We start from the raw sequence: 24,659 nt of genomic DNA on the forward strand, positions 1-24,659 counted from the left end.
CATTATTGCAACATTCTGTCTGGTTAGTCTGTCCAAGAGGCCATTATTGTAACATTCTGTCTGGTTAGTCTGTCCAAGAGGCCATTATTGTAACATTCTGTCTGGTTAGTCTGTCCAAGAGGCCATTATTGTAACATTCTGTCTGGTTAGTCTGTCCAAGAGGCCATTATTGTAAACATTCTGTCTGGTTAGTCTGTCCAAGAGGCCATTATTGTAACATTCTGTCTGGTTAGTCTGTCCAAGAGGCCATTATTAGTAACATTCTGTCTGGTTAGTCTATCCAAGAAGCCATTATTGTAACATTCTGTCTGGTTAGTCTGTCCAAGAGGCCATTATTGCAACATTCTGTCTGGTTAGTCTATCCAAGAAGCTATTATTGTAACATTCTGTCTGGTTAGTCTGTCCAAGAGGCCATTATTGTAACATTCTGTCTGGTTAGTCTGTCCAAGAGGCCATTATTGTAACATTCTGTCTGGTTAGTCTGTCCAAGAGGCCATTATTGTAACATTCTGTCTGGTTAGTCTGTCAAGAGCCATTGTTAGCAACATTCTGTCTGGTTAGTCTGTGCAAGAGAGGCCATTATTGTAACATTCTGTCTGGTTAGTCTGTCAAGAGGCCGTTATTGTAACATTCTGTCTGGTTAGTCTGTCCAAGAGGCTGTTATTGTAATCAGACTAAAATAATGCCCAGCAATTACTTGCTGTAGTATAAACAGACTAAACTAAACTCAGCAAAAAACGTCCCTTTTCAGGACCCTGTCTATCAAAGATAATTCTAAAAATCCAAATAACTTCATAGATCTTATTGTAAAGGGTTTAAAACGCTGTTTCCCATGCTTGTTTAATGAACCTTAAACAATTAATGAACATGCACCTGTTGAGATGGTCGTTAAGACACTAACAGCTTACAGACAGTAGTCAATTAAAGGTCCTGATTATGAAAACTTAGGACACAAAGAGGCCTTTTTACTGACTCTGAAAAACACCAACAGAAAGATGCCCGGTCCCTGTTCATCGCATGAACATGCTGCAAGGAGGTATAGAGGACTGCAGATGTGGTAAGAGCAATAAATTGCAATGTCTGTACTGTGAGACACCCAAGATAGCGCTACAGAGACAGGAAGGACAGTGACTAATTGTCCTCGCAGTGCAGGAACCACGTGTAACAACACCTGCAGGATCGGTACATCTGAACATCACACCTGCGGGACAGGTACAGGATGGCAACAACAACTGCTCGTGTTACATCAGGACGCACAATCCCTCCATCAGTGCTCAGACTGTCCACAATAGGCTGAGAGGCTGGACTGCAAGGGGCTTGTAAAGGCCCACTGTTGTAAGGCAGGTCCTCAACAGACATGACCGGCAACAACAGCCTATGGGCACACACACCCACTGTCGCTGGACCAGACAGAACTGGCAAAAAGTGCTCTTCACTGACGAGTCGCAGTTTTTGTCTCACCAGGGGTGATAGTTGGATTCGCGTTTATCGTTGAAGGAATGAGCGTTATACTGAGGCCTGTACTCTGGAGTGGGATCGATTTGGAGGTGGAGGGTCCGTTGTGGTCTGGGAGGTGTGTCACAGCATCATTGGACTGAGCTTGTTGTCATTGCAGGCAATCTCCCGCTGTGCGTTGCAGGAAGACATCCTCCTCCCTCATGTGGTAACCTTCCTGCAGGCTCATCCTGACCCTCCAGCATGACAATGCCACCAGCCATACTGCTCGTTCTGTGCGTGATTTCCTGCAAGACAGGAATGTCAGTGTTCTGCCCATGGCCAGCGAAGACGGATCTCAATCCCATTGAGCACGTCTGGGACCTGTTGGATCGGAGAGGTGAGGGCTAGGGCCATTCCCCCAGAAATGTCCGGGAACTTGCAGGTGCCTTGGTAGAAGAGTGGGTAACATCTCACAGCAAGAACTGGCAAATCTGGTGCAGACCATGAGGAGGAGATGCACTGCAGTACTTAATGCAGCTGGTGGCCACACCAGATACTGACTATTACTTTTGATTTTGAACCCCCTTTGTTCAGGGACACATTATTCAATTTCTGTTAGTCACATGTCTGTGGAACTTTCAGTTCAGTTTATGTCTCAGTTGTTGAATCTTGTTATGTTCATACAAATATTTACACATATTAAGTTTGCTGAAAATAAATGCAATTGACAGTGAGAGGACATTTAGATTTTTTGCTGAGTTTAGATACCTTGGTACTTGCTGTAGTATAAACAGACTAAACTAGATACCTTAGTACTTGCCGTTTTCCATCTTTGTTGAGTCATAGTCTTCGACTAGCGGCGGTTCTTGGTAGAATCTGATTCGTCTGGAAAGTAAGGCTCCTTCTCCAGGCTCTGTCTGACCGGCGTCTCATTGGTCTCTTTTGACCTTTGACCTTGGCCAGGGACTTGAGCAGAGTGAAGTCATCGTTCTCTTGTTCTGGTTCTGCCTCTTTCACCCTCTTTAGGCTCCACAGCAGGTTTGGTGTCTGAGGGGAGAGGCAAATATTTAAGAGGCTATATGAAGCTTCTGCCTCTGGGGGTGCTCACTCTTGAGCCAAATGAGTCCACTCTATGGAGAGAAATATTGTCCAGAAAGGGCACACCAGCCTTCACCCATAAATTGTTAGCCTAAAACTGAGATTTGTGTTTCATCAACTAAACTTCCATAGTGTATCTTTAAATAGAGAAGCCAGCCACAAACCACCTTGTATCACTCTCTGCTGTCTTTCCTCTGCAGCTAAACAGCGTTGGGCCTGGCTGGTTTTCCTCTGCAGCTAAACAGGGTTGGGCCTGGCTGGTTTTCACTGCAGCTAAGCAGGGTTTGGCCTGGCTGATTTTCCTCTGCAGCTAAACAGCATTGAGCCTGGCTGGTTTTCTGCAGCTAAACAGGGGTTGGGCCCTGGCTGGTTTTCCACTGCAGCTAAACAGCATTGGGCCTGGCTGGTTTTCCACTGCAGCTAAACAGCGTTGGGCCTGGCTGGTTTTCTACTGCAGCTAAGGAGGGTTTGGCCAGGCTGGTTTTCCTCTGCAGCTAAGCAGGGTTGGGCCTGGCTGGTTTTCCTCTGCAGCTAAACAGGGTTGGGCCTGGCTGATTTTCCTCTGCAGCTAAGGAGGGGTTGGCCTGGCTGATTTTCCTCTGCAGCTAAGCAGGGTTTGACCTGGCTGATTTTCCTCTGCAGCTAAGCAGGGTTGGGCCTGGCTGGGTTTCCTCTGCAGCTAAACAGGGTTGGGCCTGGCTGGTTTTCCTCTGCAGCTAAACAGGGTTGGGCCTGGCTGGTTTTCCTCTGCAGCTAAGCAGGGTTGGGCCTGAGGTGCTTTATGAATACGGGGCCAGATCCATGGGCTGCAGTAGGTGGTCTTGGAACCGGGGATTTTATTATAATCCCTATTAGCTGTTGCACATGAAACAGCTACTCTTCCTGGGGTCCATACAAAACATGAAATAGCTACTCTTCCTGGGGTCCACACAAAACATGAAATAGCTACTCTTCCTGGGGTCCATACAAAACATGAAACAGCTACTCTTCCTGGGGTCCACACAAAACATGAAACAGCTACTCTTCCTGGGGTCCACACAAAACATGAAACAGCTACTCTTCCTGGGGTCCATACAAAACATGAAACAGCTACTCTTCCTGGGGTCCACACAAAACATGAAACAGCTACTCTTCCTGGGGTCCACACAAAACATGAAACAGCTACTCTTCCTGGGGTCCATACAAAACACACAATACGTGTATAGGGTGTCCAATCAAAAACAAAAATGTTTACATGTTAACTGTAGATAATTGTCTAAGAAAACCAATGGTCCAAACGTCATGTCTCTATAATAATTCTGTAAAAGGTTATTGGATTTTTTACCCTTGGAGGACGACTAAAATGAATGTGACTGAAACAATAGAGGCCAGAGAAAGAGGCCAGGAAATGGCATTGTGTCAGCTAGGCTGGATTCTGTTCATGAATTAAGGCTACAGGCGACCTGACATCTCACTTTACTGTTGAACTAGTCATCTTTCTTCTCCAATCCGCAGGACATGAAATAATATAGAGCTAAGATGGATAACGACATGACGTAGTATTTTCATATTTTAGTATACGCTTTTCATATTCATTCAAAAATATTGTTCTTTTTCTAAGATTTCTCACAAAAACAAGCCTATCTCTGTGAAATATCAATGAAGCACTGAGCGTATATCAAGCTTTTTCCCCCAAGCCGTTTACAGTGAATTCAGCTCGTGTCATGCTAATTTAGCCTTTTGTGACCGATGGAAATAAGTTTCCAGATGACGAACACAAACTGTTAAATACTGTCCGCCCCACAGTGTGGAAACCACTGTGTTAGAGAAAGACCCCACTGAACCATTCAAACATGAATAATCATATTTGTCATGGTACATTTTTTTTTTTTTACATAAGGAAGTTACATTTTATTAGCTAAGTGCATTTTCACCAACTCTTGGTAGTGTGGGTGGACACCCTACACAGTACAGAACAGCTAAAGACAAGAACAACACTGCCTTGAAATAAGATAAAACAGTTATATATTGTGAAGACATCCAAGAGACAACAAAAATAATCATTCCACACTATTCACATCCATATTCAAATGTATGTAATAACAATATTGATTGATTGCCTGAGAAGAATCCACTTACCTGCAGACTCCACTGCTGCTTTCACATCATCTGCCTCTGCAATCTGTGGAAAAGAACATGAACACTGTCAACATTTCTCTGTTAATCATCTTCACCATAATAGCTTTGCTTGTTTACTGTTGCTCCAGTCTGGTTTGATATGATGTGGTTGATGTTTGAGAACTCTCCCCTCCACAAAGTCTATTTGACATGATATTAGTCTGGAGATAGCACAGAGGATGGTTTAGAGAGAGAGAGAGAGAGAGAGAGAGAGAGAGAGAGAGAGAGAGAGAGAGAGAGAGAAGGAGAGAGAGAGAGAGAGAGAGAGAGAGAAGGAGAGAGAGAGAGAGAGAGAGAGAGAGAGAGAGAGAGAAGGAGAGAGAGAGAGAGAGAGAGAGAAGGAGAGAGAGGAGAGAGAGAGAGAGAGGAGAGAGAGAGAGAGAGAGAGAGAAGGAGAGAGAGAGAGAGAGAGAGAGAGAGAGAGAGAGAGAAGGAGAGAGAGAAGGAGAGAGAGAGAGAGAGAGGAGAGAGAGAGAGAGAGAAGGAGAGAGAGAGAGAGAGAAGAGAGAGAGAGAGAGAGAGAGAGAGAGAGAGAAGGAGAGAGAGAGAGAGAGAGAGAAGGAGAGAGAGAAGGAGAGAGAGAGAGAGAGAGAGAGAGAGAGAGAGAGAGAGAGAGAGAGAGAGAGAGAGAGAGAGAAGAGAGAGAGAGAGAGAGAGAGAGAGAGAGAAGGAGAGAGAGAAGGAGAGAGAGAGAGAGAAGGAGAGAGAGAAGGAGAGAGAGAAGGAGAGAGAGAGAGGAGAGAGAGAAGGAGAGAGAGAGAGAGAGAGAGAGAGAGAGAGAGAGAGAGAGAGAGAGAGAGAAGGAGAGAGAGGAGAGAGAGAAGGAGAGAGAGAGAGAGAGAGAGAGAGAGAGAGAGAGAGAAGGAGAGAGAGAAGGAGAGAGAGAGAGAGAGAGAGAGAGAGAGAGAGAGAGAGAGAGGAGAGAGAGAGAGAGAGAGAGAGAGAGAGAGAGAGAGAGAGAGAGAGAGAGAGAGAGAGAGAGAGAGAGAGAGAGAGAGAGAGAGAGAGAGAGAGAGAGAGAGAGAGAGAGAGAGAGGAGAGAGAGAGAGAGAGAGAGAGAGAGAGAGAGAGAGAGAGAGAGAGAGAGAGAGAGAGAGAAGGAGAGACAGAGAATGTTAACACATGTTTCTGCCAATAAAGCCCTTGAATTGAATTGAATTGAGAGAGGAGAGAGAGAGAAAGAGAGAGAGAGAGAGAGAGAGAGAAGGAGAGAGAGAGAAAGATAGAGAGAGATATTTGTACATTGTATATATATATATATATAATATGACATTTGTAATGTCTTTACTGTTTTGAAACTTCTGTATGTGTAATGTTTACTGTCTATTTTTGTTGTTTTTCACCTTATATATTCACTTTGTTGTCTACCTCACTTGCTTTGGCAATGTTAACATGTTTCCCATGCCAATAAAGCCCTTGAATTGAATTGAATTGAATTGAGAGAGAGAGAGAGAGAAGGAGAGAGAGAGAGAGAGAGAGAGAGAGAGAGAGAAGGAGAGACAGAGAAAGAAAGAGATAGTTTACCTGCTCCTGGATTGGTCTCTCCTCAGTCAGTCGTCTGTTGTAAAATACAGCTTTATCTGCAGGGAAAATAAAACCACATAATATTAATACTACTAATCACCTTTATTATTATGGTCAGCAGCATTGTCATCGTCATAATCAACATCATCACCCGCATCATCATTGTCTTCATCATCATCATCACCACCACCATCCCCACCATTCACTATCACATCATCTGAGACATCTAAAACGTAATTTAGGTAGAAACAAATGTAGGACCAGCTGTCTGCTTCAAATCATAGCCTTAAAAAACTATCTTAAAAATCAGTTTTAGAAGAAACTTTTCATATGAACGACAGAGAAAGACATTGACTTGAATTTGAGGGGACCAACATCATCAGGGTATTTTTAAGATATGCCTGCTTGGTCATGTGGGCCAAGTGTGGTTTTGGTTAATGTGGTTAATTGATGAGAAAGAGGGTACAGTCTAGGGCTACAGTGAGTCCTAACTCCCGACCCGACGGGACACAGCAGCGTCATAATCGGCTTAACAAACAAAAGATAAACTGCGTTGAAAATAGAACGCAATCGGCCTTACATCGCATGCAAACGACCAACGTCACAAACTATTTGTTTATTTGTTATTTCCTGCTCTATTTTAACTTGAATTGGCTTGTTTTATATATAATGTTTAAATATATTTTTAACATGTGAAAAGGGTTATAAATATAGCCTGGCCTAGTTAAAATGTACTTTAAAAGTGGGCTATAGGCCTAGCGAACTAAAAAATATTCACACTGAAACCAGTCATCACAGATGTAGGCTATCAGCAGGCCATGTACTCACCATCCTCGGCAGGTGTGGGAAAAGCAGAAATCTGGGAGACAGTCACAGCAAAAATCCCGAGCAGAAGGAGAACTCCCATTCCTTTGGACGCCATTCTGAAATAAAATATCCACTCAATCGGTGGCTGTAGGCTATTTCCCGCTAGATGACTCCCGGTTATAGCTGTCTTGGGGGTGTTGTGTTGTGTGGATGATCCAACCGACGATAGCGGTCACAAACTGCTGGATGTTTGGACAGCTCTGCTCTTCCTTGCTGTTGGTGCTGAAACTGACAACAGGGCTGCGCTTGGACTCTGCCGGCTCTGGTTGTTACTTGGGCGGGGAGGGGCTCTTCAAATCTCCGCTCTCCTCTGGTGTTGTTGGAGCTGTTAACGACCTGCAGTGCTGAAACCAGGACACTCGCTATATTTAACTAGAGATAGATAAACTGCCAGGCTCGTAGTCTATACACTCCGTGTGAGCTGTCGTGAACTCACCTGCCGTATGCCGATAGTAGCTACCCGAAATAACACGATCTCTCTCTCTCGGTCGGACCAAACCGTGAAGGAGGAGAACAAACGAATGTCCGCCCCTGATCGTGCGTCCTGTCCTGGACGCCTTAGCTTTTTATAGTCAATACTGTGGGCTGTCCCATTTTGCCTCATTGGAATTAGATACATCCATACATACACAACAAGTCAACATGGTTGTGCCCAGAGCAGTGTTGTGTTTCAGATGTTTTCCGTGTTCCTCAACCCCAGTTAATCTCCTGCTTTATGAGCCTTATGCTTCAGATGAATATACATGCTGTCTGCTGATTGATAGATCTGTCTTAATGGGACTAAAGCTTTGAGTAGAGTGAACATGCTGAGCAGTGTGTTATCAGTTGTCCATTGAGGAACAGCACACACACACTTAGTAAAGAACAATTGCTACATGCTCAGGGCATTGTTCTGGGTCTGTCTGTCTGTCCGTCTGTCTGTCATATCCCTCAGTGCAGTGGCCCTTATCTCATTCTCTCTCCCTGCTCTGCCCGTTCACTGTCTCCTCTCTTTCAATTTCAATTCAAGAGCTTTATTGGCATGGGAAACTTATGTTTACATACAGGCACCGGTTAGTCGGGCTGCTTGAGGTAGTATGTACATGTAGATATGGTTAAAGCGACTATGCATATATGATGAACAGAGAGTAACAGTAGCGTAAAAGAGGGGTTGGCGGGTGGTGGGTGGCGGGACACATGCAGATAGCCTGGTTAGCCAATGTGCGGGGGCACTGGTTGGTCGGGCCAATTGAGGTAGTATGTACATGAATGTATAGTTAAAGTGACTATGCATATATGATAAACAGAGAGTAGCAGCAGCATAAAAGAGGGGTTGGGGGACACACACAATGTAAATAGTCCGGGTAGCCATTTGATGACCTGTTCAGGAGTCTTATGGCTTGGGGGTAAAAACTGTTGAGAAGCCTTTTTGTCCTAGTCTCTGAACTCCTCCCTATAGGCTGTCTTGTTGTTGTCGGTGATCAGGGCTACCACTGTTGTGTCGTCTGAAAACTTAATGATGGCGTTGAGTCGTGCCTGGCCATGAAGTCGTGGGTGAACAGGAGTACAGGAGGGGACTGAGCACGCACCCCTGGGGGCTCCAGTGTTGAGGATCAGCATGGCAGATGTGTTGCTACCTACCCTCACCACCTGGGGGCGGCCGGTCAGGAAGTCCAGCAGGAGTTAGATGAGGAGCAGGAGGTAGATGAGGAGCAGGAGGCAGATGAGGAGCCGGAGGCAGATGAGGAGCAGGAGGCAGATGAGAGGAGAAGGTAGATGAGAGGAGAAGGTAGATGAGGAACAGGAGGCAGATGAGAGGAGAAGGTAGATGAGGAGCAGGAGGCAGATGAGGAGCAGGAGGCAGATGAGAGGAGAAGGTAGATGAGGAGCAGGAGGCAGATGAGAGGAGAATGTAGATGAGGAGCAGGAGGCAGATGAGGAGCAGGAGGCAGATGAGAGGAGAAGGTAGATGAGGAGCAGGAGGCAGATGAGAGGAGAAGATAGATGAGGAGCAGGAGGCAGACGAGGAGCAGGAGGCAGATGAGAGGAGAAGGTAGATGAGGAGCAGGAGGTAGATGAGAGGAGAAGGTAGATGAGGAGCAGGAGGCAGATGAGAGGAGAAGGTAGATGAGGAGCAGGAGGCAGATGAGGAGCAGGAGATAGATGAGGAGCAGGAGGCAGATGAGGAGCAGGAGGCAGATGAGGAGCAGGAGGCAGATGAGGAGCAGGAGGCAGATGAGCAGCAGGAGGTAGATGAGAGGAGAATGTAGATGAGAAGAGATGGTAGAAGAGGACTGGTTCCCAACATGATAATGCTCTTCCTCTCTACAGCACCATACGTATCAAAGCTTAGCTACCACGTCCCTGTGATCAGTGTGTCTCTACTGCCCTCTAGTGTGCTTTATATCAGTGTCAGAAGGCCCTGGTTCTCCTGTAGTCCAAGTCAGCAGTCCACATAGTATGGAACTGACACTGTCAATATGGGACATTCAGTATGGATGAGGCACGGAGCATGAGTCACTCAGTGAAAGTCTGCATGCTGTATGTGTGCTGTGGGCTCCTGAGTGGCACAGCATCTCAGTTTCCAGAGGCATCAGTACAGTCCCTGGTTCGAATCCAGGCTCTATCACATCTGGCCGTGATTGGGAGTCCCATAAGGCGGTGCACCATTGGTCCAGCATCGTTCAGGTTTGGCCGGGGTAGGTGGTCATTGTAAATAATAATTTGTTCTTAACTGACTTGCCTGGTTAAATAAAGGTAAAAAAAATTATGTAAAAGAAAACTAAATGAGTATGACATGCTGGCATTTTAAAGAATACTCAATGTTGACAAGTTTCACATACTGGTAGTTCTACCTCAAAACGTTCTATTCTCACTGAACCATGCTGCCTACTAACACATGGTGGTTCATCATAGCCCTGCCTTGCAGTAGGTGCACAACTTCCTTCCTGTTTCCTGACGATATTGAAACCATCAAACCTTTCTCATGGTGATCTGAGAGCATCTAATTGTAACTATTAGGATATGTAATGTATGTCTTATGATTATGGGGTTATAGAGATAAATGTTTAAAATGTTGCTCTGGGTGCCACAGTACATGTAATACTTTATAGGTAGTATGTTATAAGTATTGTGATCATGTTTTACATACTTAATACAATATGTTTCCTGTTCCTCTTACTTGTCTGTCTCAGCAGTCAGTTTGTGTTCCAAATGGCACCCTATTCCCTATACAGTTTACTACACAGATCCCTATTGGCCCTTATCAAAAGTAGAACATACAGGTGTATGTAACAATTCTCATTGGTGGAAGGAGAGGAGGACCAAAATGCAAAGGCAGTAAGTGTTCGTCATATTTTAATAGAAAAACTGAACAGTACATAAAATAACAACGAAGAGAAAACGAAAAAGTTCTGCCAGGTGAACAGACACTAAACATAAATTAAACACCCACAACCAAAATGGGGAAAACAGGCTACCTAAGTATGATTCTCAATCAGAGACAACGATTGACAGCTGCCTCTGATTGGGAACCATACCAGGTCAAACACATAGAAATACAAACATAGAACAAAACATAGAATACCCACCCACATCACACCCTGACCAAACTAAAAAATAGAAACATACAAAGCAATCTACGGTCAGGGCGTGACAGTAATACTCTCCAGTCCATCCACGTAGAGTTTCACATTAATATTCATGTCTTCACATTCCGGTTTAACTTGAAATAACATTATCACACATTCATATCTACAGTATGTTGTTATCAATAACCTATAGACTACATATGTCTACAGTAATGTACTGTGCATTAAGCCCTGCAGTAAATTGCTGTCCCCAAAACTGATTTTCTTTTCTTCTCATTTTTATACAGACAATTTTTGACTTCACTGTGGATGTGACTCTAGACCCTGATACACCACATCACTATACGTTCATGTGTCCTAGAGTAATTTACTGAGCAGTTAAATGCAGTCCTGCATATTGATATGTTTCTCTCAACAGGGATGTGACTCTAGACCCTGATACAGCACATCCCAGATTCATCCTGTCTGAAGATGGGAAACAAGTGAATTGTGGAGACATAAAACAGGATCTCCCTGACAACCCAGAGAGGTTTATAATGTTCTCTATGTCCTGGGAAAGGAGGGCTTCTCCTCAGGGAGATTCTACTATGAGGTGCAGGTGGAGCAGAAGACTTGGTGGATTGTAGGAGTGGCCAGAGAGTCCATCAACAGGAAGAAGAAAATTCACCTGAACCCTGAGAATGGATGTGTGTGCAAGTGTGTGTGTTACTCACCGTCTGAATGAATTGCAATCTGTTTATCACTATATGATTAAACTAACAGAGAGGAAATTCACCATGTACAATTGATGCTGAATGTCATCCTATTGTGGTGGCAGAATTTGGGGTGAGCTGTTTTAACTTCTCATGGGACATGTTCTGTGTTGACTGTGATGTTATGCCTTTCATAGACTCCTGTAATTTCTGCACTCTAACACAAGGCCATTGTGTTCTGGAACTGTTGCTTGTATAAATAACTGTTGTGTAACAATATGATAGTATTATCACCTCCCACTATATAAGGGACATGGAACCATTTACTCTTGGAGTTCTTCACTGTGAAATCAGAGACAGATCTCCCTCACAACTGCTTGATTAAAGATGTTTCTATTATACAATTAAATAGTCTCTGCCTTAGCCTTTGGATGGGGTTTTCCACAACATTTGGTTCCGTGACCCGGATGAGAGCGACCTGACTTTTTGATCCATTTCGCTCGGCTTGGACCCAGACATCCCTCTGGCCACAACAAAACAAGGTAAAAGACCTTATTCAAGAATCTCTGTGAGGGACTGTCTGTTTTCCAGCTGAGCCTTAATGGAGAAAGATCTCTTGTCCTCCCCATTCCCAAAATGTAGGGGTTCCATTTGGCTGAACTATTTCCCTAAAATAATGAATCTGTCTTGGGAATGAACCGGTTCAGAGGAGCTAAAGAAATTGATCCAAAGAGTAAATCTAAGGAAACTGATTAAGTGTATCTAATAGTAGGGATTTGTTTTCCTATAATCACATGAACATACTGTTGGATCAGTGCCCTCTACTTATATTGGCACCCTTGGTACATATGAGCAAAACGGGCTGTAAATAAATGTCTTTGCTGTTCATCCTCTTGGTCTTGCATTCAAAATATTCACACAAAAAATCCAACCTTTAATTGAAGTAAAATGATTGAAAAAAATAAATGTGAAATAAATGAAAAAAATATTTTTCTCCAAAACATTCTCCAAAACACAATTATTGGCACCCCTAGAAATTCTTATGATTAAAATCTAACTGAAGTATATTCCCATTCATATTTTACATTTTTAAGTTCACCTGAGTGATTAGGAATACTTAAGTGGTACTGTCTCCACCCTTGCACAGCTATTTTCAGCTTTCTCCAGAGATGTTTAATCAGATTCAAGTCCAGGCTCTGGCTGGGCCACTCAAAGACATTCAGAGACTTGTCTTGAAGCCACTCCTACTCCTTCAATGTCTCCTCTCTTACACTGTGTCTACCCTTTCACCTCTTTCATTGTCTCTACTCTTTCACTGTCAACCCTCACACTGTCTCCTCTCTTTCACACTCTCCCAAGATTTACTGTTAGTTGGAATGGTTCCTTATTTTTATTTAACCTTCATTAACTAGTCAAGTCAGTTAAGAACAAATTCTTATTTACAATGACAGCCTAGGAACAGTGGGTTAACTGCCTTGTTCAGGGGCAGAACAACAGATGTTTACCTTGTCAGCTCAGTGACTCAATCTAGCAACCTTTCAGTTACTGGCCCAACGCTCTAACCACTACGCTACCTGCCACCCCAGTATTTGATATAATGAAGGCTCCAGATTGCATGAAATGGCTAACATATTCCACATTTCACAACAACCCCCTCTATAGTCAATAATTACAATAGAAATGGTAATAATGTTTAATGATTGTTATCTTTATTACATTATTTGCATCATTAAATGATATGTAGACAAACAGTATTACAAATAAACCAAAATGTTTTCACGTCCTGTCACACACACATGAAAAGGTACTTCAGACAGGTCCAAATGTGATTGGTGGTAGAGAATCTACAAAAGGTTGAGAACCTCTGGTATAGAATACAAACCAAACACTGATACAAACCCTAAAGTCATAAACAGAATGTCTGGTTCACATATTGTGGATGCCTCAATCAATATGTGACATATGGACGGTAATATAAAGAGGACAGAGTTAAAAACTGAAAAAGGAGAGTAAGAAAAACAATCCTGTGAAAGTGAACAAACAACAGGTTGAGGGAAGTGGAGGATCCCTCAGCGATCGCTTGCATCTCTCACAGGTGGCTGCTGGCACGTTCATTTGGGAGAACAGACTCATATTAATGGCTGAATGGAATTAATAGAATGGTCTCAAACACATCAAAGACCTGGTTTCCATGTTGCTGATACAGTTCCATTTACTCCATTGCAGCCATTATTATGAGCTGTCCTCCCCTTACCAGCCTCCTGTGATCTCTATGTGTGACATCTTTATCAGTTTATCAGAGTTTTGTTTCCAGAAACTATGCCACCTATCACCTACTTCCTCATAAGTTAACTCAAGCTGATTAAAGTGTGGATTCCATCTCATCTACAAGAAAACAAGTTATGTTGAAAGCTACTTCCTGCCTTGCAGTAGACACACCAGATGTATTTTCTCTCCAGTCTTTCCACAGGCCAGCGAGCTTAAGCCAAACTCTTCTCAATTGTGGATCTGCATGTATCTAACCGTAAGTATTATTTATATATATGTTTAAAGCTGTCAGAGAAAATATAGTTAATGGCAGAAATGCTTTATACTAATAAATCCCAGCAATTAATATTCAAGTCAATGTTGATGGTTGGCAATAGCTGTGTGTGAGAACCAGACAGGCCTTGATAAAAAGGCCAAATTTAGCATATTTAAAACAAAGTCTGTCTTGAGTAGTCTTTGGCCTGAGGTGATTAAATAGTGTGTGTGTGTGTGTGTATGTCTGTCTGTCTGTCATATCCCTCAGTGCAGCTGTCAGGGATTATGGAGATAATGGGAGAAATGTTTTATATTATTAAATAAAAGGAACAAGTTTTACATATTTTTAAAAGTCTGCCTTAATTAGTCTTCTGTCAACCCCCCCTCTAAAGTCAATAATAACAATGGATTTTATTTGACCTTTATTTAACTTGGCAAGTCAGTTAAGAACAAATTCTTATTTTCAATGGGTTAAAACAACAGATTTGCACCTTGTCAGCTCGGGGATTTGAACTCGCAACCTTCCTGTTACTAGTCCAACGCTCTAACCACTAGGCTACCCTGCCGCTAGTACATATTACCCTACATGATCACGTGCTTTAGGCTGCACCACAGGTTGTCTGACATGACCAGAAATGGTGGATAAATGAAGATAGTTGACTACTGTCGTTTACCAATTTAAAAAGTTGTCATTTCCGGTCTACTTAAGGGGGCGGCTCTCCCATAGGCACCAATGCGATAGCAGATGGGTGTGGTCTTCTTAGTTCATTGACTTCCATTGAAAAATAAATTAGGTGTGGCATGTTCCACTTCCTCTTCCATCTCTGCAATGACATGTCCCTGTGATCAGTGTGTCTACTGCCCTCTAGTGTCAACTTGATGTCAGTGCAATAAGGCCACAGTTCTCTTGTAATCTATGCCAACAACCCACCACAGTGGATGCCACAATCAATATGTGACATATGGATGGTAATATAAAGAGGACAGTTAAAAACGAAAGGAGAGTAAGAAAAACATCCAGTGAAAGTGAACAAAACAGCAGGTTGAGGGAAGTGGAGGATCCTCAGCGATCGCTCTGCATCTCTCACAGGTGGCTGCTGGCACGTTCATTTGGGAGGACAGACTCATATTAATGGCTGAATGGAATTAATAGAATGGTCTCAAACACATGAAAGACCTGGTTTCCATGTTGCTGATACAGTTCCATTTACTCCATTGCAGCCATTATTATGAGACGTCCTCCCCTTACCAGCCTCCTGTGATCTCTATGTGTGACATCTTAGTGTAGCCAGTTTATCAGAGTTTTGTTTCCAGAAACTATGCCACCTCTCACCTACTTCCTCATAAGTTAACTCAAGTCAAGTCAACTCAAGCTGATTAAAGTGTGGATTCCATCTCATCTACAAGAATAACAAGTTATGTTGAAAGCTACTTCCCTGCCTTGCAGTAGACACACCAGATGTATTTTCTCTCCAGTCTTTCCCCACAGGCCAGCGAGCTTTAAGCCAAACTCTTCTCAATTGTGATCTGCATGTATCTAACCAAAAGTATTATTTATATATATGTTTAAAGCTGTCAGAGAAAATATAGTTAATGGCAGAAATGCTTTATACTAATAAATCCCAGCAATTAATATTCAAGTCAATGTTGATGGTTGGCAATAGCTGTGTGTGAGAACCAGACAGGCCTTGATAAATAGGCCATGTTTTGCATATTTAATAAAGTCTGTCTTGAGGAGTCTTTGGCCTGAGGTTATAAAATAGTTTGTGTATGTGTGTGTGTGTGTGTGTCTGTCATATCCCTCGGTGCAGCTGTCAGGGATTATGGAGATAATGGGAGAAAGGTTTTATATTATCAAATAAAAGGACCAAGTTTTTGAAAGTCTGTCTTAAGTAGTCTTCTGTCTTAGGTCTCAGGTGGTCTTAGGTGATTACATAATAAATCCATATCATATGATCCATAGCATCACCTACATTGAATACCAGTATGTCATCCTCTCTCTCAGAAATGATGTGGACTTGGACAGACTGTCTGTGTGTCAATCTCCTGCTTCTCCTCCAAAGAGCAGGCTCTGGTAGAGTGACCTCACATGTTATTTTTGTGTGTGTGTGTGTGTGTGTGTGTGTGTGTGTGTGTGTGTGTGTGTGTGTGTGTGTGTGTGTGTGTGTGTGTGTGTGTGTGAACAATGTGAGAATTTGCATGAACGATGGCTACGGTTTGCACTTTCAGTACTAGGCTATTCCATTGGCAAAGCAAGCTAAATCAAGCAAACCTTAAGTATTTGGGCCAGGTTTGGTGTTGATCTTTAGTGTGGTCTGTTAAAGTCTGAAAGGGACCAACAGCTGATGATGTGCATGGTCGTTTTTGATATTGATTGGTTGTTCTTCTTTCCAGAGAAGTTTGAGGTTCTTGGTCCGACTCGTGCCATTGTTGCTGTGGCTGGTGATGACATCACTCTGCCCTGTTACATCAAACCCAACATCAGCGTTGAGGACATGAGAGTTGACTGGTTCAGAGTCAACCTCCCAGACACTCAGTCAAACATTAGAGTCCATCTCTACCAAGACGGCAGAGACAAATACCATGATCAGATCCTCTCCTACAGGAAGGACATCGTTGTTTAAAGAGGAACTGAAGAAGGGCAACACCTCTTTGAAACTGACCAGGGTACAAGGCACAGATGATGGACATTATAAATGTCTTGTTGAGTCTAAGACACATTATGATGATTTCACCATTGAAGTCTACGTCAGAGGTACATTTCTTAAATACAACAACCCATGTGATGTTCCTCCCAATCTCAGTAGTACTTCATCTCCAGTCTCCCTTTGTGTCTGTAGCTATAGGATCCAAGCCAGAGGTTTCCATTGAGGGACAGAAAGAAGGAGGGATGGCTCTGCTGTGTGTAACTAAAGGCTGGTTCCCTGAGCCTGAGTTGGAGTGGCTGGACAGTGAAGGGGTCACTCTGTCTGCTGGACCGTCAGAGACAGACAGGGACTATGAGGGATTCTACATAGTCAAACTAAAGACCATCGTAGCGAGACTGACATCAACCGCTTTACCTGTAGAGTCAGACAGAGCCAGCTCCATGAGGTGATTAAGATGGAGACAAAGTTTCACATCCCTAGTGAGTAACACAACATATTATTATTGTTTAGAACTCTAGTATTCTAATGTCAAGATGAAACCATATTGGTTTTGTAGATCCAGATATATGCCTCCACCTCAAATGAATGGAAAATATTAGCACAACATTAAACCAGGAAATTAGATGGTGCTCATCTTTCCATTAATTTGGCATTGAGGCATATTGCTGGATCTACACAACTGATGTCATGGGATATGGTTTCATTTTGACATTAGTTTACATTTGAGGTCTGTTATCTTCTGACAAAGCTTTCTTTGAGTGAAATGTCCCATTATTATTATTATTATTATTAGATAGCATGTCTCTGATCTCAGTTGATTTGTGTCTTGCAGGCGAGCTGATCCTTGTTCACACAGACATGTGGAAAGTGGCCCTTGCAGTGATTGTCTCTTTGGGCATTGTCCTTATGGTCATATTAGCTTTCACCATTTGGCGCTGGATTGCTTTGTGCAATGACTATGGTAATAAAAGATTAATTAAAATGTTTTACAGTAACTGTTTTACAGTGCATTTACAGAGTGGCATACACAAGGAGTTAGGTACTAGAACTCAAAGCTGGCTTGTTCTAATCACTGAGCCGACAAGGTGAACAAATTAATACAAAATTCAGTTGATCTACCCTTGAGCAAGGCACTTAACCCTCATTACTCCAGGGTCGCCATCAATAATGACTGATCCCTGGCAGTGACCACACTCTCTGAGTGTATCTCAAGGGGAGCTGGAATATGCAAAAAACACATTTCCATTCCACACCTCACACTCATAGAAGTTAACCACTTGTATACACAGTGAAACAGGACAAATATAAGCCCCCCCTGTTTGACCTTTAGAAGTAAAAAGCAGACATTGGTCAGATACTGTACAGGTGTTTTTAAAGATTTGTATAAAAAAAATTCAGTTCTCTCTATAGGGCAAACTATTTCTATTTAAAACAACTTTCTCCACAAAAATACTAGATTATTTAATATAAAGTTTTCTTTAAAAATCACAGTGCCTGGTTTACCTGAATCAGTGTAATTGGCTCCTTCATGTAAAGGACTTTGTCAGAAAACATCTTGAGTAAGTCATTTTGTGGACCTTTCCTCTAACTGTTATCTATTGTCATGTATGTAGATGCATCCAGAGCTGAACACAGTCAAGAGCTCGGTAAGTAGTGTCTTACTGTCAAACATTTTTTTACTCCCAATTTGATTGTTATACCAAACAAAAATTGGAGGCAAACAATTCCCAACACATGAATATGTAACAAAAATGGATAGCGTACAACAGCTAGTTTCATGGATTTAAAATCCTTACATATTTGACATTAATACTTTTCATCACATTGTTTTTACTGTCCCCATCCCCCTGCCACACAAGGAGTTGAATGAATTATTCACCATTAAGAATGCTTTACTTTGACTTTAATTAATCTGTTTGTCTGCAGAGATACTTGCTGATCAGCTGGGTAAGTAGAAGCACGATGCATTACTAGACCCTTATGGTCAATATACAATACATACATGTATATTCTAAGCCAGGGTTCTCCAACCCTGATCCTGTAGCGCTGCCATCCCGTAGCTTTCAATCCAACCTTAGTTATAACTAACCTGATTCAATTCATCAACCAGCAAATTATTATTAGGTGCACTAGATTAGGGTTGGAGCGAAAACCTACAGGGTGGTCTCCAGGAACAGGGTTGGAGAGAACACCTACAGGGTGGTCTCCAGGAACAGGGTTGGAGAGAACACATACAGGGTGGTCTCCAGGAACAGGGTTGGAGAGAACACCTTCAGGGTGGTCTCCAGGAACAGGGTTGGAGCGAAAACCTACAGGGTGGTCTCTAGGAAAAGGGTTGGAGAGAACACCTACAGGGTGGTCTCCAGGAACAGGGTTGAGAGAACACATACAGGGTGGTCTCCATCAACAGGGTTGGAGCGAAACCCTACAGGGTGGTCTCCAGGAACAGGGTTTGAGTGAAAACCACAGGGTGGTCTCCAGGAAAAGGGTTGGAGCGAAAACCTACAGGGTGGTCTCCAGGAACAGGGTTTGAGTGAAACCTACAGGGTGGTCTCCAGGAACAGGGTTTGAGTGAAAACCTACAGGGTAGTCTCCAGGAACAGGGTTTGAGTGAAAAACCTACAGGGTTGTCTCCAGGAACAGGGTTTGAGTGAAACCACAGGGTTGTCTCCAGGAACAGGGTTTTAGTGAAAACCTACAGGGTGGTCTCCAGGAAAAGGGTTGGAGCGGAAACCTACAGGGTGGTCTCCAGGAACAGGGTGGGAGCCAAAACCTACAGGTTGGTCTCCAGGAAAAGGTTTGGAGCGAAAACCTACAGGGTGGTCTCCAGGAACAGGGTTGGAGAGAACACCTACAGGGTGGTTCTCCAGGAACAGGTTTGGAGTTAAAACCTACAGGGTGGTCTCCAGGAAAAGGGTTGGAGCGAAACCTACAGGGTGGTCTCCAGGAACAGGGTCTCGAAGAACAGGTTGGTCTCCAGGAAAAAGGCTTTGGAGCGTGAAAACCTACAGCGTGGTCTCCAGGAACAGGGTTGGAGAGCACCACAGGGTGGTTCTCCAGGAACAGGTGGGCTCCAGGAACGTGGTCTCCAGGAACAGGGTTCTCAATAAGGGTGGTCTCCAGGAACAGTCGTCTCCAGGAACCTCGAGGGTGGTCTCCAGGAACAGGTTGGAGTTAAATGACAGGGTGGTTCTCCAGAACAGGTTGGAGTTAAAACTACAGGGTGGTCTCCAGGTGAACAGGGCTCGGAGTTAAAACATACAGGACAGTAACCTCCAGAACAGGGTTGGAATTAAAACATACAGGGCAGTCTCCAGAAACAGGTTGGAGAGCCCATTTCCAAGGGCTATAAATTTGTAATGTGCAAATAGTGGCACAAAGATGAGTCATGAATTATGTGGTAAAATATCACTGTATTGAATAATATTTTACCACTGCGATGGAAATGTTTACACAAAGAATTATATTGTTTTATTAATTTATTTCAAAATTGATTAAAAATAGCTAATTTCATGGATTTAAAATCCTTACATATTTGGACATTAATACTTTTCATCACATTGTTTTTACTGTCCCCATCCCCCTGCCACACAAGGAGCGGAATGAATTATTCACCATTAAGAAATGCTTTACTTTGACTTTAATTCATCTGTTTGTCTGCAGAGATACTTGCTGATCAGCTGGGTAAGTAGGGACGATGCATTACTAGACCCTTATGGTCAATATACAATACATACATGTATATTCAGCCAGGGTTCTCCAAACCCCTGATCCTGCAGAGCTGGAGCTTTTTGTTCCAACCTTAATTGTAACAAACCTGATTCAACTTATCAAGAAGCAAAATGATTAAAATCAGTCTCACTTGGGTTGGAGTGAAAACCTACAGGACATCATCTCTCCAGGAACAGGGTTGGAGAAAACCTACAGGACATCATTTCTCCAGGAACAGGGTTGGAGAGCCCTGTTCTCGGGGTTTACAATTTCCATTGTGCAAATATGCAAATAGTAGAAAGATTAGTCATAATTATGTGGTAAAATATTACTGTATTGGAATTATTTTATGTTCACACCAAGAATGCTATTTTTGTTTCATTTTTTTACTTGAAAATGTTCACACTTTAAATAACAGGGAATTACAATTTGTTTTATGTTTAATTTACCCACAGATTTATTAAACATGAAGGGCTGTCCAGGTAAATTAAAAGATACTGAATTGTATTTAAAATATATTTCATATCATATTTCTGTTGCTTAAGGTATACTATATTATGGTAGAGGGATGTATTTTACCATGTCACTTTGGATATGTTTCTGGTTCCAAAACCTCATCAATAAAGTTTAGAGATTAAGAGGAGATTTGTCATTGTGTTCAAGGGCACCACACAGTACACTCTACTGTAATATTATATTACCATAGTTTCTGTTATTCCTAATTCTGACATATACTTTGTTTATATTGTAGAACTTGAAACCATCAGAAAACATGCAGGTCAGTGTTTGTTGTACTCTCCAGTCTACCCACCTAGAGTTTAGGGATGGGCTGTATACCGTATTTTTACAATATTCTAGTATTGATGCAACGAAAGGTTTGTTTTAAAACTTTACTTTCCATAAAGTATTTGACTGTTTGGTTTTGTTAAATGTGATACGCGTGTTACGTCCATTTTTATAGTTTACTTCTGCTATTTGAGTTATCTCTCTCCAAACTCTCTCTCCATGCCGCATTCCACACAGACCTAGCCCCGCCTGTCACTCATGGAGCGCATTTGTTGTTCTCTTACTAAGAGACAACTGCATTCAGTCTCCTCATCAATGCAGTATGTGCAACAATGTTAATGACAACGATGCTGTTTTCACTTTGCTTCTTATTAAATATAAATCCACTAGCTGTTCTATAATTACACTATCGTTTGTGTTTCTTACATCTGTAAACAGCTAGTTTGTATTTTCTAAGCAAGTTGGGCCTAAATCTTGTTAGCCGCTAATCGTTAGCCAGCTAATAAATGTACAGAGTCAGAGCAAACGTAACTAGCTACTGTATACAGACGGATAATCCCAGTAATGGTGTAGAACTACAGTACCAGTCAAACGTTTGACACACCTAATCATTCCAGGGTTTTTTCTTTATTTGTACTATTTTTCTACATTTTAGAATAATGGTGAAGACGATCAAAACTATGAAATAACTTTTATGGAAGTAACCAAAAAGTGTTAAACAAATCAAAATGTATTTTATATTGAGATTCTTCAAGTTTGCCTTGATGACAGCTTTGCACACTCTTGGTATTCTGTCAACCAGATTCATGATAGCATTTCCAATTAACAGATGTCCCTTGTTAAAAAGTACATTTGTGGAATTTATTTCCTTAATGCATTTGAGCCAATCAGTTTGTGTTGTGACAAAGGTAGGGTAGTATACAGAAGATAGCCACATTTGGTAAAATACCAAGTCCATATTATGACAAGAACAGCTCAAATAAGTAAAGAGAAACGACAGTCCATTACTTTAGGACATGCAGGTCAGTTAATCCGGAAAATGTCAAGAACTTTAAAGTTTTAAGTGCAGTCGCAAAACCATCAATCGCTATGATGACACTGGCTCTCATGAGGACCCACAGGAAAGGAATATTCCAGAGTTACTCTGCTGCAGAGTGATAAGCACATTAGAGCACAACAGAAATTGCAGCCCAGATAAATGCTTCACAGAGTTCAAGTAACAGACACATCTCAATATATCAACTGTTCAGAGGAGACTCAGAATCTGGTCATGGTCGACAATGTGTCCGTGTCTTTGTGAGACGCAGAGCAGGTGAACAGATGATCTCTGCATGTGTGGTTCCCACTGTGAAGCATGGAGGAGGTGGTGTGGGGGTGCTTTACTGTTGACACTGTCAGTGATTTATTTAGAATTCAAGGCACACTTAACCAGTATAGCTACCACAGCATTCTGCAGCGATACTCCATCCCATCTGGTTTGGGCTTTGTGGGACTATCATTTGTTTTACAACAGGACAATGACCCAAAACACACCTCCAAGCTGTGTTAGGGCTATTTGACCAAGAAGGAGAGGGATGGAGTGCTGCATCAGATGACCTGGCCTTCACAATCATCTGACCTCAACCCAATTGAGATAGTTTGGGATGAGTAGGACCGCAAAGTGAAGGAAAAGCAGCCAACAAGTGTTCAGCATTTATGGGAACTCCTTCAAGACTGTTGGAAAATCATTCCTCATGAAGCTGGTTGAGAGAGTGTGCAAAAAAAGCTGTCATCATGCCAAAGGGTGGCTACTTTGAAGAATCTAAAATACATTTTCATTTTAACCACATTTTTTGGTTACTCCATGATTCCATAATTGTTATTTGATAGTTTTGATGTTAAAAATAGTTAAAAATAAAGAAAAACCCTTGAATGAGTAGGTGTGTCACAACTTTTGACCGGTAATGTATATCTGCATGTTTTTTTGCATAACAGTTTCTTCTAAATCAAAGAGGAGTACGCAAAGCAAGAATATGTATGCTACATGAAGTAGCTAACAAAAACATGCAATGTATCCAAAGATTGTAGAGTCCCCTAGGAAACATTTGTCAAGACTTTGGTTCCTACCGTGTCACAATAACTCCTCCCTGGCATTTTAATTTGTTGTCATGTCAAACACTGTATTTAAAGTGGCCACTATTATATTCAAACTATTGAATTGGAATAATCATTTTATTTCCTTGATTCCAACAGTTCACCAAAGTATTTTGCTCTAAATCGCAAGTCAAATCACAATTGCAACATTCGGTTAAAAATAAAGCATAGATTGTTTTCCCATATCGTGCAGCCCTACACATGTCCTCCCACATATTGATGTTCTTATTTTTGACTTCACAGTGGATGTGACTCTAGACCCTGATACAGCACATCACCATTCATTTGTCCCAGAGCAATGTACTGAGCAGTAAAATGCAGTCCGCCATATTGTTATGTTTATTTTGTTTATTCTAATAAAGTGTGTGTTTCTCTCCACAGTGGATGTGACTCTAGATCCTGATACAGCACATCCCAGACTCATCCTGTCTGAAGACAGGAAACAAGTTAGATATGGACACATAAAACAGAATCTCCCTGATAACCCAAAGAGGTTTGATATTGTTCCCTATGTCCTGGGAACGGAGGGTTTCTCCTCAGGGAGATTCTACTACGAGGTGCAGGTGGAGGGGAAGAATGGGTGGACTTTAGGAGTGGCCAGAGAGACCATCAACAGGAAGAAGTTTATTCACCTGAAACCTGAGAATGGATGCTGGACTGTTTGGCTGAGGTATGAAGAATACAAGGCTCTCACTGGCCCCTCTGTCGTCCTCTCCCTGAGAGAGAAGCCCCAGAAGGTGGGGGTGTTTGTGGATTATGAGAAGGGTCAGGTCTCATTATACAATGTAGAGGCCAGGTCTCATATCTACTCCTTCACTGGCTACACCTTCACTGAGAAACTCTATCCATTCTTTTTTTCTGGTGCTACTGGTAACTCAGCCCCACAGGTCATCACTCCTGTAGGTGTCACTGACTAACTGTTTTATATCAAACATTGAAATACTGGTTGTGTGTGTATGTGTGTGTGTGTGTGCTCGTGTGTGTGTGTGTGTGTGTGTGCGTGCAAGTGTGTGTGTTACTGTCATGACTTTGGGCAAACCAGTCTTCCATCTTCGACCCATCTATCGAAGGGCAGCTCAGAGTAAATATATATGTTGCATTTTTCTTCTCCGAATGGGCGGTTATTAGAATGCATAAGATTCTGTATTTACGGTAGAATAGCTTTTCAAGGTCCGATAGAGACCCAATCCCTTTGTCACTCCATCTTCCTGCTCTTTCATTCAAACCCAACCCCCTTCTTTTGTATAACGAGCTGTCATATTGGGTTAGCCCACTAGGGGATTTTCATGACATGATTAGTAATCGATGTATGATCGATCCTGTGTATATATATGTAATTCTGTGTGATTATTTCGGTATTTAGTAAATAAATAATTACACCAATTTGTGTATTGCTAATTCAACTTGTTAGCCAGGGTTCGTGCAGTACTTTATGACCATCCGAATGAGACTGAATAAGGTGACGATTAATGATTGACTGCTATTGATATTAAAGATCTTCAGATTTTCAAGAG

General features: G+C 42.3%; 1 protein-coding gene and 1 pseudogene across 1 annotated transcript; one reads left to right on the forward strand and one right to left on the reverse strand.

Moving 5' to 3' along the window:
• Positions 1–2,419: 2,419 nt before the first annotated feature.
• LOC135566804 (secretogranin-3-like) lies at positions 2,420–7,595 on the reverse strand. Its single transcript, XM_065014410.1, has 4 exons — positions 7,045–7,595; positions 6,217–6,272; positions 4,654–4,696; positions 2,420–2,484 (listed from the first exon to the last, which is right to left on the reverse strand). The coding sequence occupies exons 1-4, from the start codon at positions 7,136–7,138 to the stop codon at positions 2,420–2,422; spliced, it is 258 nt and encodes an 85-aa protein (XP_064870482.1). The 5' UTR covers positions 7,139–7,595.
• An 8,243-nt stretch (positions 7,596–15,838) lies between these two features.
• LOC135566805 (butyrophilin subfamily 2 member A2-like) lies at positions 15,839–24,528 on the forward strand (annotated as a pseudogene).
• Positions 24,529–24,659: the final 131 nt, after the last annotated feature.

This window comes from Oncorhynchus nerka, unplaced genomic scaffold, assembly GCF_034236695.1.
Source record: "Oncorhynchus nerka isolate Pitt River unplaced genomic scaffold, Oner_Uvic_2.0 unplaced_scaffold_3285, whole genome shotgun sequence".
Lineage (NCBI taxonomy): Eukaryota > Metazoa > Chordata > Actinopteri > Salmoniformes > Salmonidae > Oncorhynchus > Oncorhynchus nerka.

Bases quoted from the DNA above. Each gene is read 5' to 3' on its own strand.
- LOC135566804 (XM_065014410.1), bottom strand. From the start codon at position 7,138: ATGGCGTCCAAAGGAATGGGAGTTCTCCTTCTGCTCGGGATTTTTGCT. The intron at 4,697-6,216 runs GTAAACTATCTC...TCTTTTCCACAG, and splicing joins AGAGACCAATCCAGGAGCAG to ATTGCAGAGGCAGATGATGT. The intron at 2,485-4,653 runs GTAAGTGGATTC...CTCTCCCCTCAG, and splicing joins AGCAGCAGTGGAGTCTGCAG to ACACCAAACCTGCTGTGGAG.